Source organism: Sinocyclocheilus grahami, unplaced genomic scaffold (genome assembly GCF_001515645.1).
Source record: "Sinocyclocheilus grahami isolate Dianchi unplaced genomic scaffold, SAMN03320097.WGS_v1.1 scaffold8.1, whole genome shotgun sequence".
NCBI lineage: Eukaryota > Metazoa > Chordata > Actinopteri > Cypriniformes > Cyprinidae > Sinocyclocheilus > Sinocyclocheilus grahami.
In genome coordinates, this window is record NW_015505187.1 from 756930 (window position 1) to 777086 (window position 20157).

At 36.2% G+C, this 20157-nt stretch overlaps 4 protein-coding genes across 4 annotated transcripts; 2 read left to right on the forward strand and 2 right to left on the reverse strand.

Annotated features, from left to right (window-relative positions):
• Positions 1-2819: 2819 nt before the first annotated feature.
• On the reverse strand, positions 2820-7316 carry LOC107590191 (kelch-like family, member 42). Its single transcript, XM_016278825.1, has 4 exons — positions 7287-7316; positions 5450-6280; positions 5184-5377; positions 2820-3906 (listed from the first exon to the last, which is right to left on the reverse strand). Exons 2-4 carry the CDS (start codon positions 6214-6216, stop codon positions 3449-3451), a joined length of 1419 nt encoding a protein of 472 aa, XP_016134311.1. The 5' UTR covers positions 6217-6280; positions 7287-7316; the 3' UTR covers positions 2820-3448.
• LOC107590956 (CWF19-like protein 1) lies at positions 6932-12341 on the forward strand. The gene is made up of 12 exons (XM_016279919.1): positions 6932-7171; positions 7329-7413; positions 7498-7582; positions 7670-7771; positions 8611-8645; positions 9109-9258; positions 10100-10226; positions 10384-10463; positions 10632-10841; positions 11195-11314; positions 11765-11862; positions 12017-12341. Exons 1-12 carry the CDS (start codon positions 7149-7151, stop codon positions 12159-12161), a joined length of 1260 nt encoding a protein of 419 aa, XP_016135405.1. The 5' UTR covers positions 6932-7148; the 3' UTR covers positions 12162-12341.
• Positions 12342-13114: 773 nt separating this feature from the next.
• On the forward strand, positions 13115-15700 carry LOC107590199 (WASH complex subunit CCDC53). The gene is made up of 7 exons (XM_016278837.1): positions 13115-13309; positions 13399-13497; positions 13600-13665; positions 13934-14056; positions 14168-14284; positions 14954-15018; positions 15136-15700. The coding sequence occupies exons 1-7, from the start codon at positions 13259-13261 to the stop codon at positions 15227-15229; spliced, it is 615 nt and encodes a 204-aa protein (XP_016134323.1). The 5' UTR covers positions 13115-13258; the 3' UTR covers positions 15230-15700.
• A 558-nt stretch (positions 15701-16258) lies between these two features.
• On the reverse strand, positions 16259-19753 carry LOC107591237 (DNA damage-regulated autophagy modulator protein 1-like). Its single transcript, XM_016280341.1, has 7 exons — positions 19511-19753; positions 18867-18934; positions 18159-18301; positions 17687-17864; positions 17432-17490; positions 17237-17329; positions 16259-16801 (listed from the first exon to the last, which is right to left on the reverse strand). The coding sequence occupies exons 1-7, from the start codon at positions 19639-19641 to the stop codon at positions 16760-16762; spliced, it is 714 nt and encodes a 237-aa protein (XP_016135827.1). The 5' UTR covers positions 19642-19753; the 3' UTR covers positions 16259-16759.
• Between the last annotated feature and the right edge of the window lie 404 nt (positions 19754-20157).

The following is a 20157-nucleotide window of genomic DNA, read 5'->3' on the forward strand; positions in this document are numbered from 1 at the left end:
AATGCTAACACATTTATACATCACAGTAGTATCACAAATTAAATTTATGCAAATTTTTATACAGCATTTACAGTGTCAAAAAAAAAACATTTTTATTGTCCTACAAAGCTACATGTTCATTGGGCAAAAATGTTACATTATTTCTTACAATTATTATTTTCTATAGATTTCACAGCCTACCAATTTGATTTCTGCTGAATTCCTAAAGGGATTGGTACTGGCAATAGATAGAACACCCATTTTATAATGTATGTAATTAATTATATAATTAATTCAGTTCTCTTCAGTTGCCTTTAGTCATCAGTATGCAGTAAAAGTCCAAAGCATTCTGAGAGAACTGATGCTTTTCGAGTCAACAGATACAACAAATTTGTATATGTTCAAATCAAATTATCTGCTGTATGCCTGTAAAACATGGATGAAATGCTCATCTAACAAATCAGGTAAGAATCTCTTAGTTTAATTTGATTAAATTCAACTTTATTAAAAATATAACATAGCATTTATATCATAAGCTGCATTTTTTTGTATATATCCGATCATCTGAATCATGTTGCCACTTACTAGTTTTAAAAATTTATTTTTATCAGGATGTTTGATAACTAATTTGTCACACTTAACCAGCAAATGACTGGCCATCCACTGCCCCACCATTATCTCTGCAGGTGGCTTGTCTTTGCTGGGACATCTGCCCAACTTTAAGACCCAGTGACCAGAGTCATTCCAGGACATACACATGCTATGAGACACAGGACAGGATCTACAGTGTAGATGCCAAGACAATGAATGAAGGACAGAAAGTGGACAACGATCTGATTCAAAGACAATGAGTTCATCCGATGCATCTCACCCATTTGCTGCAACAATGACACAGCTGATCTGACTGATAGGACGTTGCAGTATATGTCTATGGACAGCCGATTATGCATTGACTTCCTCTGTCAGGACAGAACAACAGAAGGTGACCTCACTAAGAAGGACAAGTGACATTTTGAATGCATAAAGGTAAAAACAGAGACACAAAAATAAATAAGTAATATAAAGCCTTTTATTTGCTTCCCTGAACCATTTTTATTTAACTTACTCCTTTACATTTTCAAGGCAACTTGGGAATGCTCAACAAAACCATCATCCATTTTGGCTCAACATATGAAAAATAATCTAAACGTTATAAAACCAAAAGTAAATGTAACACTTAAAATAAAATTAATCTCCTTTTCTTTCAAAATAACATCTCAGTAAGTCATCTCACTCAACCTAATGCAAAAATACATCACAGCGGTTAGGTCAGGCGCTTATGTATTTGTAACACTTAAAATAAAATTAATCTCCTTTTCTTTCAAAATAACATCTCAGTAAGTCATCTCACTCAACCTAATGCAAAAATACATCACAGCGGTTAGGTCAGGCGCTTGTGTATTTGTGCTTCATTTGTGCAGAACAGTTTAAGACACTTCTCCAGATATACAGTATTTGGAATGAAATAATTCGACTAAGACTATTGAAAGTGTAATTAAGTCAAAAATCAACAACTTTTTCAGGCACAGATAGTCTATAACATTTTCAACAATCACCATTTAGTCTGGCTCATTGGATCTTAAAGGCACAGTTCACCCAAAAATGCTAACACTGTGAGCATTTACTCACCCTTGTGTTTTTGCTTTTTTTCCACTGCGAAACACTAAGATATTTTTAATAATTTGTAAGTTTTTGTCCATTTAACAGAAGTCAGTGTGGTCCAAAATAACATTGGACCCCACTGACATTAATTTTATGGACAAAAAATGGCGAGACGTTTACACAGATTTGGAATGACATTAATGTGAGTAAATGATAACAGAATTTTCATTTTTGAGTGAACTATCACTTTGATGTCTTTAATTACCCTTCATGTTAAGGTGTTTAATCAGCTTATGCAAGTTTAATGTTTTCATTTCATCTGCAGGCTTTATAAATCTGAAGCCTTCACTTGTGCATCTGGATATTAGTAGTAGTAAATCTGTATATGTCATGTAATATATCTTTAAGGTACTGTTCATGCATTAGCATTAGACGATTCTGTGCAGGTTGAAAATGTTTGGTGCATCTCTTGTAGTGTTCTTTCTTTCTGCCAAGATAAATAAAATTATACATGTATATTAAAACTGCTTTTGAATACCTCAACAGAACTTCTGATGGAGATATTAAAGGAATAATTCACAGAAAAAAGAAAAAATAATTTGCTTAAAATGTACAGGTCATCCAAGATGTAAATGAATTTGTTTCTTCATCAGAACAGATTTGGAGAAATTTTGCATTACATCACTTGCTCACCAATGGATCCTCTGCAGTGAATGGGTGCCGTCAGAATGAGACTGATAAATCATCACAGTAACCTATGTGACTCCAGTCAATCAACCAACATCTTGTAAAGTGAAAAAAGCTGTGTTTGTAATGAACAAATCCATCAAGACATTTTTAAACTACAAACTGTAGCTTCTGGCTAAAGATTTGATTCATCTATCTATAATATTGCTTTATCCAGTGAAAAAGCCATCTTATCAGAATCAGAAGAGAAATATGCACAGATCAAGCACTGTTTACAAGTCTAAAACAGTTCTAAACAAATGTGTTTTGATGTGAGAGGGCAAGAGGGAATGCACTTTTTCACTGGAGGAAGTGATTTGGATTATGGACTTGAATTTTAAAGTTACAATTCCTTACTGGTGGATTTGTTTATTACAAACACAAAGCTTTTTAGCTTCACAAGATGTTAATTGATGGACTGGAGGCGTGTGAATTACTTGTGGATTCCTGTGATGTTTTTATCAGCTGTTTGGACTCTCATTCTGACGGCACCCATTCACTGCAGAGGATCCACTGGTGAGCAAGAGATGTAATGCTGAATACATTTCTCTGAATCTGTTCCCATAAAGAATTAAACTCATCTGTATCTTGAATGGCCTGAGGGTGAGTGAATTTTAAGCAAACTTTCATTTTTGGGGGAACTATTCCTTTCAATATTGAGGCTTTTTGACTTCTGATTTTAATAATCAAAGTCAAACTGTTGACCTTTATTTAGAAATAATCATTTAAATGACTATTTAACCAAAATAAATCTGTCATTATTTATCATTTTCTCACTTACATGTTGTTTCAAACCTATGTGACTTTTCCCTTCCATGATACACAAAAGCTGAATGTTAAAAAATGTTTCAGACGCTCTCTTAAAAGTCACACAGTTTGAGGGGGAGTAAATAATGAACAAATTTTCATTTTTTGGCTATATTATTCCTTTAATGTCTCCTGCAGGTTCTTTGTGTCGGTTGATCAATCCGATCTAGTAAAGCGTTGTGGTAAACCTCTAGCAAACTTGCCACTTCTGACCTGGCTGGGCTCGCTACAACAAAATCGGTGCTCCCAGCAGTCTGCAGTCTTCTCCAGATGCCCAGAGCTTGAACAATGTGGCTCATAGGACATTGGGTAGGTAGAGAGAGCAAAGCAGCATGTTCTGTCCCAGAGCAGGAAAACGTCTGAAAGCCTCCCAGGCATCTGAGAAAATGTTGTATTTGAGGAAGACGCGGTGCTCCAGGCTGGTGGGCAGGCTGACATCTCTGCTCATAATGTAGATGCCATCGTTGTGCAGCGTGCAGGTGAGGTTCAAGCCAGACTTTGATGTGTTTTCCTTAAGCTGCAACCATTCTCCCGTCTGCACGTTGTATGACTGTACCGTCAGCATGTCCTCCGTCTGGCTGAGTCTCCGCCGCCCCAGTTCTGCAGGTTCTAGCTCATGTGTGTAGCCACCCACCAGGTAGATGGTGTCCTCCACTGAGAGCATCTGCTGCTTGCGCACATGAGCCGAACAGGAACGGAACACAGACCATGTGTCTGAGGCGGGGCAGTAACGCAGTACATTGGTGTTCCTATCTGTCAGACATTAGGTGAAAAACACAGAGATGACTGAATCATAAAAGATCATTTTAATGTAGTAATTTAAAGAAAATTGCAATTGCTTTTCTTCCCTACTAAGATGTATAAACAGTATCTGAGTTGAACGGCTTCTCAAATGTAGGACCAGACTTTTGTCCATCAAGAACTGACTGAATCGTTGTTGTTTGCTAATGGTTGTGAGTGACAGGTTGATGGAGACGAGGGATTATTGTCCAACATAAATTACATCCTTTAAAATAAGCACAGTATTCCATAACAAATAAAAATCATCATTTTTACATTTTTTGGTGCAATTCTTAAGACGTTTTCACTGTCAGACACACAATATATTGGTACCATATTGGTTATTGGCTATTTAACAGTTATCGGCCATAATATATAATTATATTATTAGACAGAATTTTAATAATCTTTCCCCTGGTTTCACAGACAAGGCTTAAGGCTAGTCCCAGACTAAAATGTAAATCTGAGCTGTTTCAGCTGAAAGAAACTTTCTTAAAATATATCAGTGCCTTTGTTTCGTCTCAAGATGCACAGCAGTAATGTTTTTTCTAAGGCATGTTTATAAAAATTATTTAAATGTCCTAACTGAACTATGGCCTAATCCTAGTCTAAGCCCTGTCTGTGAAACCAGGCCTTTGAGTGTTAGATTATATCAAAAATTATCTAAAAGTAAAAAAAGAGTAAATGAGAAAGCACAATAAAATATATTCAATATTGGCCAATGCTGTTAATTAAATAATAATCATTTAATATATTTTATCATAATTTCCCATATTTTTGCTGCTACCACCTTTGCCATAATCTAATACTCACTTAAAGGTAATTTTGCATTATAATATACAATATATATCTTTTGTAATGTATACTTATTTACAATGTACAATATGTATTGATGTATGGATATGAATATGGATATTCATTTTGTGATTTGATAAAGATTATAACTAATGTTTTGAAGATTAAGTGTTAAATGGAGGAAAATGTAATATAAATGTTAGAATATCTTAAATAAGAGGATCAGATATCCTACGCTAGTTGATACCGATAAATTAGGGAAAAAAGGAGAAAAAATAAAAAAAAATGTTTCACACGTAAGGTAAGTAAAGACAAGCATTTTTTCTTTGGAAAAACACACAGAGATGAATTAACCACAATATAAGACCAAGAACATAAGAAAGTAATTGTTTCTTTGTGTGTGTGTGTGTGTGTGTGTGTGTGTGTGAATGAACCCATCTCTCAGGAAAACACACCTCTAGAGGTATAACCGCCCATGACGTAGATCATGCCCTGACACTCACAGGCAGAGAACTCAGCGAGAGGATCAGGCAGAGATGCCACACACGTCCACCAGTCCTGCTCTGGACTATAACACTCCACCGTACTCAGACAGTGACCTCCAACCGCATACAGCTTCCCACTCACGGCCAGGAGCTTGAAGTTGGATCTGGACACAGAAAGAGCACTTACTTGCACTGGACAAAGCACAATAAATGGACAGATCAAGAGTGAACTGTACCTCTTCTGGTTCAAAGGTGCCACATGGTGCCACTCATTCTTGCAGGGGTTGTAGCAGTGGGCCACAGAGATCTCCTGACTTGTCATTCTGTATCCACCAACAATGAACAGGTAGTTGTCCAGCACAGCAGATCCGTATCCTCGGACATTGATCATGTCCTGAGGAAGATTGTTGGCTAGAGGTTTCCAGCGTTGTTCTAACTCATTATACCTCAACATGGACCAAGGCTCGTCTTGATTTGCCAAGTCCAGACAGGTGTCAGTGAAATCTCCTATTGCAACTAAAGTGGCCGTGCCTTTCATGCGCATATCTCGGACCTGATCCCGCAGAGGAGCTGGCAACATCCTGAACTCCGGCCTGCGCAGCATGGGATGATAATAGCAGCTCATGAATTTCAAACAAGCTTTCCTGAGATCATGCATCCCGTAGACGTCCGAGAGCTTGAAGAGCTCGACGCAGTTCTCCTGCTTGATTTCCGACAGCAGCAGCTTTAAAATGGAAGTGACCTGCAGGAAGGATGCGGTTTCGATCAGGTCCTCCAGAGTCTCGTTGGCCACCTGAACTTTGGAGGTGTTGATGAACTCCAGCACCAGCTCGAGCCCCGGCGCGCTCAGTCCCCGCAGCTGCACCGAGTCCTCCGCTGACTCGCGCATCCCGGAGCTGTACAGCGCGCGGAAGTAATCGCTCTTCTCGATCAGCTTGCTTTTACTCACATTGTACGTTTTGTCATCCATCACGATCTCGATGATCTGCTCGGGGGATGTCATGTCTGCCGTTCTGGGATCAGCGCTTGTTGTTCAGCTGCGATTAGAAGCGCTTGATGCCAAACGCCTATATATGGAAATGTTCGGCGCATTCAGCTCACGTGCATGCATATGGTTCATAAACAAGCACGTCATTTGCAATTGCAGACGCAAACAAACGGACGGTCTAGATGCACTAAAGGAACAATGCTTTATGGATCAATCTGCCTGTTTAGATAGATTTAATTTGGCAGGTTTATACAGTCAGCTAATTTGCACTTGCGATCCATTTGCGCTTATTTCAACGCAGCTCTTATAGAAATCGTTGTAGTAGTTTAAATAATATGGCAGTTTATTGTCGTTTATTACATTCTGCACTTCGGGTTTTCAAATGTAAATCAGTTCCTGTTTTGGTCTTGTGTTTTGTGTTGCGTCCTACTCGCCCCAGTTTTGCGCAGTGGTATGTGTTGTGATACACGTTATATGCAAATGTTAGATTAACGCGTTAGAGTAACATATTTTAGGTTGTATAATAGGTTGTTGATATGCATTATAAATGTGTAATTTAACTGATAGTATTCTATAAAGTGATAATCGGTGGCGCTGATACTGCGAATAATGTGCGCATACTTGAGGCGTTTAATACGCTTTTACTGTACCACCTTTGTATTTCCTCCGGAGAGAAACTTGATGTGGTTTTAGCTTTGTAATTTATTATCGCGTTTATAAATTCTATACTTTATATAATGTAGTTGATCAAATGCATTTAATCATTTGTAGCACTAAAAAAACAAAGTTTCCCTTTAAGGTGTATATTTCATAAATAGGCGGCCGAAATCGTTTACTCTATTGTCTGACAGGGTTTATTTTGTCGACACACACAGTTTAACTCCAATGCTTGGACACAAGAGACATTAATTTTAAGAATCTTTAAGAACATTTATATATTATTCGGTATGGGAGATAAGCCTTTACGAGTGTAAGTGTTGCTTATGGGTTGAAAAGGGGCATATGTGAATGTTAGTTGGCTCGTAATCGGTGATTTACAGTCATAATAACCTGAATAGACGGAAGTGTGGGTGTAAAAGACTCACGTGTTTGTGTGTCCACTGTTTTTATATTTCATTCCCTCTCAGACTCGCATGTGGTGACGTTGAAGGAAGAATAAATGCTTTGTTCAACCGGGTGAACGCCATTCAGAAAAAGAGCGGGCAATTTGATGTGAGTCTGCACGTGTATCTCTTGGTTTAAAGCGACAAGCATAAGAGCGAGCTGTGGGCTTAATTTGGTCATGATGTTTTTCAGTTGCTGCTGTGTGTTGGTGAATTTTTGGGAAATTCTCCTGAGGCTGAAGCAGAATGGGAAGCATACAAATCTGGTGCCAAAAAGGGTAAGGTTGCCTTTTAGGTTTAAATAGATTTTTTTTATCACACCAAGCACTATACTGAATTAATTGGTGTTCTTTCTAAACCCCCAGCACCCATTCACACATACATTCTCGGTGCAGCCAGCCAAGAGACTGTGAAGTATTTCCCAAACTCTGATGGCTGTGAGTTGGCAGAAAACATCACATGTTTGGGTAAGATTGATCTATAACCTTCCATCAGTAGAAGACATAAGTATTTGTGTTGGCTTGTAGTGTATAAATGTATGTATTGTGAGGCATATATATATATATATTATATTTTATGTATTTTTTTTCCGATTGTGGTTCTGGTAGATGTTCTTTATTGCAAATAAGTGAAAATTAATTTTTAAAAAGATAGATCCATAACACAGCCTTGCGTCTTGAAAAAAAATGTCAGCACAGTTTCAAAAAAAGTTTAACCAATATGAAAATGCTAAATTCAAAAACATACGTTTTGCAAGCTTTAATGCATTTATAAAAATAACAAAAGCAGTCAGATGTTACACTCAAAATGTAGCATTTAACTTACAATTTGTAAAGGAGTGTAAAAAATTCTAATACTCCATTGAGTGCATTCAACGTCACATAAGTTTGTAAATGCACAAGCTTTTTTCACGAAATCTGTACTTTTATGTCACTGTTTGGATGTAGTAAAACACTCACAGATGTAGCAAAAACATCTGGGTAATATGTGCGTTTTCTTCCGTCACTGGCCAAAATTCTAACCTTGAAGCTCATGATTAGGCATAAAATAATGTCTTGAGAATCATTCATAAATGTAAAAATCTTTGTGGATGTGGCTCTGGTGATTAATACAAAACTACTTCACCTTGCAAGTGGTTGTCAAAAGCAAAAAGGATATGAAATGCACATCATATTTTGTGACCGAGAACGTGTGACATGCTAGAGCAAAACAGCCACTATTTTTCCAGTCAGCATCCCAAAATTAGTAAGAAACAAGTATTGGATTTCATTCAGCAAATATGGTGCAGGGTTGTGTAATGCTTAAACTTTGGCAACTGTCAACAATCCTGCCAAAAAGAAGGTGTGTGTTTTTTTTTTTGGTAAAGTTTTACTTATTATTGTAATTTTGTGTTTTTGTCATTTTTATTAGTTTTGGTTGTATTAAATGTCTTTTTTTGTTTTTAATTTTAGAAGTTATTTTCTTTTAGTTTCTATATTTAATTTCAGCTCTATTTCAAATAACAAATGATTTTTTTTTTAAAGTTTTAGTTAATAACAGCATTGCTTAAATTTAATATTTAAAAACATTAATTAATTAACACTTAAGTATAATGTTTAGCAAATCTCAGAATTAACATCTATATTTTATACTGCATATTATAATATTATCATAGCTGAATTCACTTGTAGCATTGATTTTAGTTTTTAGCGTTTCATTTTAAAATTTGAGAGGAAATCGAATTTTAATATAAGCCTTAACATGAAACTAATTACTAGAGAGAATGAATTTGTGGTTTAACTGCAAAGTTGATCTTCTCTTATAGTATTTGTATGCATTCAACATTGTCCCGATGAAAAACATGGATCCTGCAGAGTTAGTCAAGCAGCCTCAGGATGTCACAGAAAATCCCTACAGGAAACCTATGAAAGATGGGAAGAAAGAAAAACCGCCACCCTCTATGACAGGCACAGAGGTTTGTGTGGGCAGTTTTTACTTGCATATAGTTAATATGCAGGTGTAGTTTGGGGTCAGTGAGATTTTTTTTTTTTTTTAGTTTTTAAAGAAATCTCTTATGTTTACCAAGACTGTATTTATTTGATCAAAAATAGAGAAATTTTGTGAAAAAATATTAGAATTTAAAATAACTGTTTTCTATTAGAATATATTTTAAAATATACTTATTCCTGTGATGGCACTCCAGTCTTCAGTGTCACATTATCCTTCAGAAATCATTCTGATATGCTGATTTGCTGCTCAAAAAAAGCTTTTATTATTATCAGTTTTTGTGGAAAAGCATGATGCCTTTTTCAGGATTTATTTGATGAAAAGAAAGTTCAAGAGAACAGTATGTATGGCGCTAATAGCCTCAAGCGCAATGCACCAACATATAGCGCTGTTGCATTTTGGGTCCTGGCTTGTGGACCTTTCTTGATTCCTTCCATCCCCCCCCCCCCTCTATTTCTCTCCTGTCTCATATACTGTCCTTTCATAATAAAAAGGCAAATACGCCAAAAAATAAATCTTAAAAACAAGAACAGTATGTATTTGAATGGAAATCTATTATAACATTATTATTGTCTTTACTGTCACTTTACTTGCATACCCTCTGTAACTCTTATCTTAAACCTTTTTTGTCCTATTCTCTCTATCTAACAGAAATTTCCACAGCTCCACAACTTTCCTTTCATATCTTGTTCTGCTCATTATTGTATTGTGCATCCTTGCTTAAAAAAAAAAAAAAATAAATAAATAAAAAAGACTCTTTCGTAGTGTACCTTATTTCAGTGAAAAGATCATTTTAACTTTTTGTTCAGGAGGAACCAGCATCCCAGTTCTTTTTTGATCTGGGCCAGAATAAACCACAGCACCAGCAGCGTCACGGCAGGAAGAGACAAACAGACGGAGACGGACCTAATTATCCCAAACAGCCCCGAAGACCCCGTGAGTCCATTCACCTGCAGTCTTTCCACTCTAATGGAGTGGAAAGACATCAGTCTAATGCATCAAACTGGGCTGTTTTTATTACCTTATGTAGAAATATTCAGCAACATAACATAACATAACATATTTCAAGCCTTGATTTCTTCTCTCCCTACAGCACAGCCCACTGGACCCTGTTGGTTCTGCCTTGCGAGTCCAGAAGTTGAGAAGCACTTGGTCATAAGCATCGGAACACATGTGAGTCCACAAAATATGTATTCTCTATATGTATTCTCTAACCCTAACCCTAATTCTCCCAACGTCACTTTAAAAAGCTTTAAAAATAAAGTATACCAACTGATAAGTTATTGGTCAATTTTGCTGTCTTTTTGCCATTATGCTTTAACATAACTAATCTGTTTCCAGTGTTACATGGCTCTTGCTAAGGGTAGTCTTACTCCTGACCATGTTCTCCTGCTGCCCATCGGACATTACCAGTCAGTGGTGGATTTGGCATCGGAGGTGGTTGAAGAGATGGAAAAATACAAGAGTGCCATCAAGAAGTTCTGTAAAAGCAGAGCCCAGCGGTGCATCATGTTTGAGAGGAACTACCGCAGCCAGCACCTTCAACTACAGGTCCATACTAAATTTTGTCTGATTCATAATGCGATTGTGGCGTCTGCCTGAATGGACTGAACTTTACAGATCCTAGGTCAGTCTAAGCAGCACCACATATATGAAAAAGAAAGTCTGGTAAACTGATAGCAGCGTGAAGGGTGTGAGAGACGCCCAGCCCTTCACCAATCACAGACTTCAACATCATTTCATCAGTTTAAGTCTGAGCGGATAGACAGTCTGTCTGCACTGGCGAATAACCATTTCTGAGGGACGTGTTCCCAGTGATGACCAAATACACGATTTCCCAAAGACCTCCTTATGAGAAAGCAATGCATAATTGGTTTAACGGAAACTTCATTTGTCTTCCTCAGGTAGTGCCGGTGCCCATGGAGAAGTGCAGTACAGATGACATCAAGGAGGCGTTCATGACACAAGCTGAAGAGCAGCAGATAGAACTGATGGAGATTCCAGCTCATACAGACCTCAAACAGGTACATGCCATCTGTGTCCATCTCAAAAATGTGTCAGCTGTGGTCGAGTACACTTTGTTTTTTTGTCTAGGACTCCATGTTCATGTATACTTGTTTATGTTTTATAAATATGCATTTGTTTGTTGTTTTTGTGGTCTAAGCAGTAAAAACACATTCAAAATTCACAAGGCACCTTGAAATCACATCTGAATGTAATCTAAAATAGAATTTAAAAATTAAATACGTTTAAATGTTTTGAAAGGCTAGACTGGATTTCAAGCATTTATTTTTCATTTTTGTCAGTTGGGTTTGTGCTCTCTTGTTAAGTGCTGTCAGATTACACTCATTTTCACTCTCTCTGATATACTGATCTATGTAACATTATCTATGAAATGAATGAGAAGGCAAATCATGAGGAGACCAAGAGGGTCTGTTTTGCACTGTGACTACCTGTAATATCCACGATTATAGATTGCTCCTCCGGGAACGCCCTACTTTTATGTGGAGATGGATACAGGCGAGAAGCTGTTTTATCGCATCAAGAAAAATTTCCCTTTGCAGTTTGGCAGGTAATTGTTACACAGACAGTTCATCACCATGAGTTATAAATATTTGAACGTTTATGACCTGTCTGTAAAAACCTGCTTTGCATAAGCACCTATACATTCTGTGTTTGTGTTTATGTGTTTGTGTGTGTGTTGTGCACTATGTGTTTGGCCTCAGGGAAGTGTTAGCGAGCGAGGCGCTGTTGAACATCCCCATGCGTGCCGACTGGAGAGAGTGCAAATGTACAAAAGAGGAGGAAGAGGATCAGGCCAAACAAATGCGCTCTGACTTTGAGCCCTTCGACTTCGCACTCGACGACTGAGCAACGTTTCAGATACATCGGACTTGATCCCTTCACGTTAATGAACTCAGTCAGTGTGTCAACTGCTTATTTGATCATTTTATGCTTTTTAAATGTTGCACCATATACATTTTCCTCTTCCTTTCATTTGCAAACAGTTAGGAAATGGCTGTTGTCACAGTGGTCTTTCAAAAGATAACTTTTTTTTGGTGATGTATCTCATCTGTTATGTACAATTAAGTGTGGAATTTTGTTGTGATTCATAATTAAAGTCGTTTTTCAGTTTTGTAAAATCTTAATTTCTCTTTTTTATTAACAGTGTGGTGTATGTCCTCTGCTTGTTTTGATGTCCTTTTTGAGATTTTACTGATGTTTGTACTTGTGCTAAAGTACACAAACAACCATGTCATCTCATAGCCTACAAAAGACACTTATGAAACAAAATAGTTATGGAAATTAACTATTTATTATGGATTAATATATAATGTATTATACAATAAATATGATTTACCCTAAATATTAAAGTAATATTTATTACTTTACTGTAAAAGAAAGCAGATATAACCCAAGTGTCATTATTTGCTTACAAAAAAAAGTTAAAAGTTATGACAATTACAAGGTTAGTGCCTTTCAACGGCAGTTACAAAGTTTAGTAAATAATTATAAATAGTAAGAATAATGTGTAACCTAACTACTCACGTATTATTTATAAATGTCACTAAAATGAATTATAAAGTGAAACTTTCAGCGTTTGCTCGAATATTAAGTTGAATTTTCGTCTAGAAATTATGATAACGTAGTAGTTAAAGACGTTTATTGTTTTTTATTTGTTTAATTCACATCACAAACTAATATGTAAAACACTATTTAAATACTTATAAATGGAATACAATTATCTGTACTTAAAATACACAAAATGTATTTACAACGATTCTAGTTTAAGGGGTCGGGGACTTTTGTTATGTTCAGAAAGCGGAAGTGCTGCAGGAGGCACTGAAGTCACGTGAGGAGTTGTTTTCACAACGATGCATTTGTTGCACAGTCCTGACCGTTTTAGCACATTTAAAGCGTAGAAATCTGTGTATCTGTGACAGTTAAAAAGCAAACGCGTTGTTGACATGGATGAGGACGGATTGCCCATCGTGGGATCAGGGGTAGATCTTACAAAGGTAAGTTTAACATTGCAACATCAGCTGCTGCTCACATGATCGTCTGACATAACGAATATAACAGTGATCATTATACTTTCTTTCTTAAGGTTCCAGCCATTCAACAACGAAGAATCGTCGCTTTCCTCAACCAGTTCATCGTCCACACCGTCAGGTTCCTGAACCGATTTGCCACAGTATGTGAGGAGGTATGTTCACCTGTCAACACATCATTCCCCTCTTTACCTTAACTTATATATTTCCTGAAAGTGTCAATGACCAGAAATGTTTTCTTTTCTTTTCTTTTCCAGAAACTAGCAACAGTATCATTACGAATCCAACAGATTGAGACCACACTAAGCATTTTGGAAGCAAAGGTTAATCAAGGCAGGGTTTTTTAGGGGCCTCAGTGGAGTGCTAGGGGTCAGTGGGAGAAAAAGTGTAAATAATTAACAACAAAATAATTATAATTTAATTAATAAAAATAAATGAGTAGGTTATATTATATATATATATATAACATTTAAATGCAGCACTAGCAGTAGTATAGTAATTAAAAATTAGAAAAAAATTAATACAGTAGCTCAATAGAAACCACTATTTTAGGCTTAAACTGGTTAAAAAATATGTTGTATAAATTTGCAGTTAGCTTCTATTCCTGGTTTGGAAGATGTCACAGTGGATGGAGTGAGATCATCTACAGAGACAAACGGTCCTGCTGCGGCTGGCAGTCATGCCACGGGCCCCACTTTAGGTCCCCCTGTTGAGGTAACTTTTATTCATGTCATTGTCATAATTCATTTATCCCACTGCGTATTGAGGTATTTATAGCCATAATGGCAAATATTTGGTGTTAATACACAGTCTTTGTCCATTCAGGCATGTCAGCAAGTACAAGTGGCCCCTCAGGAGCCGAAAGCAGAGGCCCCAGCGGAAAATGTGATGACTGTAGCCAAGGACCCGCGATATGCCAGATACCTGAAAATGGTGCAAGTGGTATGTGATTTTGGTAATGAAAAATGAAAATATGCTGACAAGTTACTCACCCTCAGGCCATCCAAAGTGATGTGCTTGTTTCTTCGTAGGAAAGAGATTTGGAGAAATTTAGCATCACATCACATGCTCATCGATCACTCTGCAGTGAATGGGTGCCGTCAGAATGAGAGGCCAAACAGTTAATAAAAACAAAACAATAATCCACAAGTTCATCAGTTAATTTCTTGTGAAGTGAAAACAGCATGTTTGTAATAAACACATTCATCACTAAGATATTTTAATTTTAATGTATCACTTCTGGGCAGAATAACGGTCCATAATTTATAATAATGCTACCTGCATTACTTAAAAAGTACTTGTGGGTTATTGTGACATTTTTATTAGTTGTTTGGAGTCGGACTCTCTTTCTGACGGCACCCATTCACTGCAGAGCTTCCATTGGTGAGCAAGTCACATAATGCTAAACTTCTCCAAATCTGTTTTGATGAAGAAATAAACTCATCTTCATCTTGGATGTCAATTTTTAGCAAATTTCCATGTTTGGGTGAACATCTTCCTTTTAAAATTAAATCATAACCTGAGTTTCATCATTAACAAACTCACATTTTGTCTAGTCATGACTAACGTGGAAAGTTCATGTATATGCCAATATTTTGCTCCTTCGCTCAGGGTGTTCCAGTCATGGCCATTAAAAATAAGATGGTAATGGAGGGTTTGGACCCTGGTTTGCTAGAGTAAGTGTAAACAACAGTAAAAATATTATGCACTCTTTATACATGTGTATAGTCACTATATGTATGACAATGAAGTGTTTATATTGTAGCTAATAGATTTCTTGCATTTCCCTTTAGTACTCCTGATGCACCTGTTCCGGATGAAGGCAAAAAAGGATTGGAAGAGCAAGATGATGACAGCTCAGGCAGCGAATCATCTTTCAGCGATTGATCAGCTCCGCCCCTCACGGCTAATGAGCGTTTTGTTGGACTTGTGTTGAGCCTTGCTCATCTCAAAGGAGGGTAAATGCACTTGAATGTCCTTACAGAGGACAGACACTTAGTGATGGCACTAAGTTTGTTTTACATCTCAGAGACGGCATACTTGACATCTATAGTGATGGTTTCTGAGGGCACTTGCTCACTAGGTGAGATTGCTAATGGTTGTGATGATAATTGGTCAATTTAAGTCTAAGTGCTACTTTCATGTGAATTGTCATGAATATCTCATCTCTTGCCTGACATGTACATGTTAAATGCCTAGTATGTACATATAATAACAATAAAAAGATGCAGTGAGTGTTTTTATGAAGTAGATTTTTATGAAATCAGCCTTGTAAATCTGTTCATAAATTGAATGTAGCAGAGTAATTTTTTTTTTAAATGTTTGTAAATTTAACTTTAGTTGCAACAATCTTAAACTGACTTTGAATCACAGTAATATCAATAACAAAAATGGCTATGTGTTAGATTTGTTGAGTTTCTAATAAAACTTATTGTGTTGCACAGTCATTACAGATTTGCTTATATTGTCTTTTCCAAATCTAACATGTTGTTATATCTGAATTCACTACCATTCAAAGTATGTGATTGGTAAGATTATTTTATTTTTGAAAAAAGTCTCATGCTCACCAAGGCTGCATTTATTTGGTCAAAAATACAGTAAAACCAGTAATATTGCGAAATACTATTACAATTTTAAATTAGTGTTTTCTATTTGAATGTTTTTTCAAATTTAATTTATTCTTGTGATGTAAAGCTGAATTTACAGCAGCCATTATTCCAGTCTTCAGTGTCACATGATCCTTCAGAAATCTGTGTGTGTGAGCGAATATGAAGTTTAAAAGAACGGCATTTATTTGAAAAAGAAATAGTTTGCAACTGACCCAACCTCTGAATGGTAGTGTATGCTGCTGTTCCTATCATTACATATATTAAAGCAATCACTTTTCTTTAGTCATGCACATCATCATCATGTGTTTTTATTTCACAATTACAAAGTCAGACACTCATTGTGCAAGCATGGACTTTTTTTCAAATTCCACTTCATAAAGTGCAAGATTAAAACACACCTGTTGCTCACTTTCAGCTGCACTGAATTTTCGGAATGATTATGGAGTAAAACAACAAAGCAAGAAGTTCAAACTATAACCAAAGCAAAGATTGATTGACAGTAATGCGAATAAGAATTTGCTCAACTATTCTGTCTTGGCTGATCATAAATGCTTTCTAAAATAAGAATCAATATGAAGCAGCTTTATAAATTGTTTGGCATCAAGTAGTTATATTTCATTTCAAGTACATGTTTATGCCCTTTTTCTAGAACAAGATGCAAGCTACAAAAAGATACACTGCCAATGATTACACAGTACTTTAGCAGATCTTTCAACATGAAAAAGGTAGTAAGTTGTATAAAAATACAATTAAAAAATGCACAAAAACTGTGAACATTGTGTAACGGTATGATGTCAAGGTCATGATGTCAATACTCTATTAAATTAACAGTCAGTTTCAGTGTGAATTGCTGTAAAAAAAAAAAAAAAAAGAAAGAAACGTTAATATGATCTTGGAGGCACTAAAAGGAATCTAAATTAATATAATTCTGATTTGGAACAATGTGAAAAAAGCTGGGGTCAGTTTATTTTTATTTTTTTTAAATGTTTTTGAAAGAAGTCTATTTTGCTTACAAGGGCTGTGTTTATGTTACAATAAAATTGAAAATATTCTAAAATGGCATTTATTACTGAAAATTTTTCTGTATTTTTTGATAAATAGAAAGTTCAAAAGAACAGTATTTACTTGAAACTTATTATAAATGTATTTACTGTCCCTTTTGATTAGTTGATTAGTTTCACTTTCAATTAATCCATCTATGCAGAATAGAAGTATTCGTTTTTAATTAAAAATGACTGACCCCAAACTTTTGAATAATAGTGTAAGTCTAATTTTAAATACTCACCTGGAACTCTCTGATGTATGTTAAAAAGAAGAAGACAAAACTGAAAGTAGTGATCCATTCACATGCGACACTCACTATATGAAGTGTGTAGTCCTGTAGAAGCAGGAAAACAAGACAAGCAAATTTAAACATTCAGCAATACATTTTTGCTACAATTTAAGCACTGGAATGTGTGGTTAGTGACATGAACTGTACCTTATCATTGGTGTCCCAGTGAAGTTGGCTTGTTCCGACAGGAATTGCACAAAAAATTGCTGGAATGAGGTGTTAAAGACAATCTGTTTGATCTGAAATATAAACAGCGCATGTCTTTACATGGAAAACCAGCATGCTGTGATCACAATGCTGGATTTGAATGACCAGCCATGTAAGCAGATGCCAGTTTACACTAGCAAAACTACATTCAGAATGTCAACCAATAGCACATATTGTACCGCTGAGAAAGGATACTGGGTATTACAGCTAGAGCAGCCAGTCCAGCGAAGAACACACGGAAATGGCAAATGGACTTAGAGCATCCATAAGGAAGACCTTGGTACGATATCACACTCTGAATGACAGCATATGTAACCCCAGATAAGAAAAAGAGTAAAGCTCCGAAATCATGGACTGGCATCACCGTCGTCTCCTAGAACACAACAACATACATGAGCACCATTAAAGAGAGAGTTATCATTTACTCCCCTCATTTCATTCCAAACCTGTATGACTTTCTTTCTTCTGTGAAACACGAGGAGATATTTTGTTTTCATCTGTTCAGTGAAAGTCAGTGGGGTCCAAAGCAGTTTAGGATCTCAACGACTTTCATTATATGAATAATAACACACTAGGCCATTTTTTGAAATAGCTTTTTTTGGAATGACAAAGGTAAATAAATTGAGTAAAAAAGTGAGTAAAAAGTTCTTGGTTGAACTAGATATACCTGAAATGTAGCCACCAAACACATGCCGACACAAGAGACGATGCCAAAAGCAAAAGAAACCTTGTTCAGACAAGGGGACACGGCGCCGGTTCTCTCGTGGACTCTCTCCACAAATTTATATTCAGCATACATAGTAGCAAAGGCTGGGAAACAATTGATTTTACTGATTAAAACTACAGTGGAAATTGCTATGCAATACAGTAAAGAATATTCACTCATGCATTTAAACAGAATTTAACTGCTTTAAGCAGGATAAATAATTCACTGAAAATATAGGTTAAAAATGAAGCCATGATGGTTGTTGCACTGATAACCTGTGATTTGGCATTAAGTTTCATTTCTGCAGTTGTTTGAGGTTTTAGTTGTGGTGCTGTATTATAACACACTGAACTCCAGCTGTGTCACGGATGGGAAAAAATATGTTTTCGTTTTCAGCAGAAAGAGAAGTGAGACCCGAATGAGTGCTATTCCATTGTTACTAAAGAAAAGTACACTCTAGACATTCCCACTGCTTTCCTCTCACATGTCAAAACCAAGCCGTTTGCGGCTGACTTCACGTTGTGCAATTTCCCATAGGTTGTGACACACAGACAGCCTAATCGTAAGGAGTTTCCTGAAGCTGCTGGTGGGGGATTTGCACTTTCTGAAGTATGAGCTGGAAATCAAATCAAATCAAACTGAAATCAAATGACTGGTTGTTAGTCATACCTGCAAAGGCATTGATTGTCGACATGAATCCAAACACACAGCTCTCAGGTGGAGTGGCCCCTGTATCACTTTTCAGAGACATTCACAGAAATAATTAAAAAGAACATTCATATTTGTGAAGCAATTCAGAAACATTTAATCATAAACTTGCAATATTCTATATTTAAACACACACACAAGTTCCACAGTCTACTGAATGACAATAAAAGTGAAGCCTCACCATTACAATACATTACTATGACTTTGACTTAAAAATATGTATTATTAATTAGTATTGGGTGTTATCATTGTTATATATATAATATTACATAGGCTATGACACTATTTAATATACACATTATATGATATGATATTATAGTCTTTAAAGGGTTTGTCCTGTTTCCTTCACTGAATACTGATTTTGAACTCGAGCCAACATTCAACTTTTGAGTAGAAAACGAAACTAAACGAACTGTCTGCAAAACCTTTATTCAGATTCTTAAATCTAGCAGCTGTATATAAATGCCTTAAACATAGTCTTGTTACTATATTATAACTTTATAAGCTATTTCTGGTTTATGTTATTTTAAAAGTTGTGAATTCGTTCAGTCCAGATGTGTAGCCAAACTAAAGTCAAGCTGAAGATAAAAAGACGAGTGACATACCTAATGTAAGGAAGGATAACATCAACATCTCGTCGAACTAAAGCGATGATGTAAGATATAATGAACGTACTCGATGACCAGATTACCAGAAAAGTAGGTAAAAAGCACATTCCTTGCATGAACCAAAACATCTCTCCTGAGGGCTGGGTGTAAGCGGTGCATCACCATGCACGGAGACAAAAGCAAAGTGGACAGCAGGGATTAGACATTAAGACACAGATACTTCACTGAACACATACTGTATGAACAATAACTCGACGTTTATAACTCTATCTATAGTGTCACGTGTTCACTGGGAATCTTTCTCTTCCTCATTGTTTTAACCATATACTATTACCACCAGCACATGTGAACAACGCACAGAGCCTTTCTTTCTTTCGTTCTTTCTTTCTTTCACTGCATAATTACATTTTGGATAAATCTCTCTGTTCCCTTTACATTTTTTTACATGCATGAAAAAAAACTTTGTCATGATAAGTAATGAATTGCATATCAGCTATTTGTCAGCTATTTGCAGATGAATTTTGAAAGCAGGCATTACAGTATTTTTGACCAAGATGTCTTTAAATGGCTACTAAACACAGAAAAGAAAAGAGAGCGTTAAATTATTATTATGCCTACTTTCTGTTCACAACACAACACACACA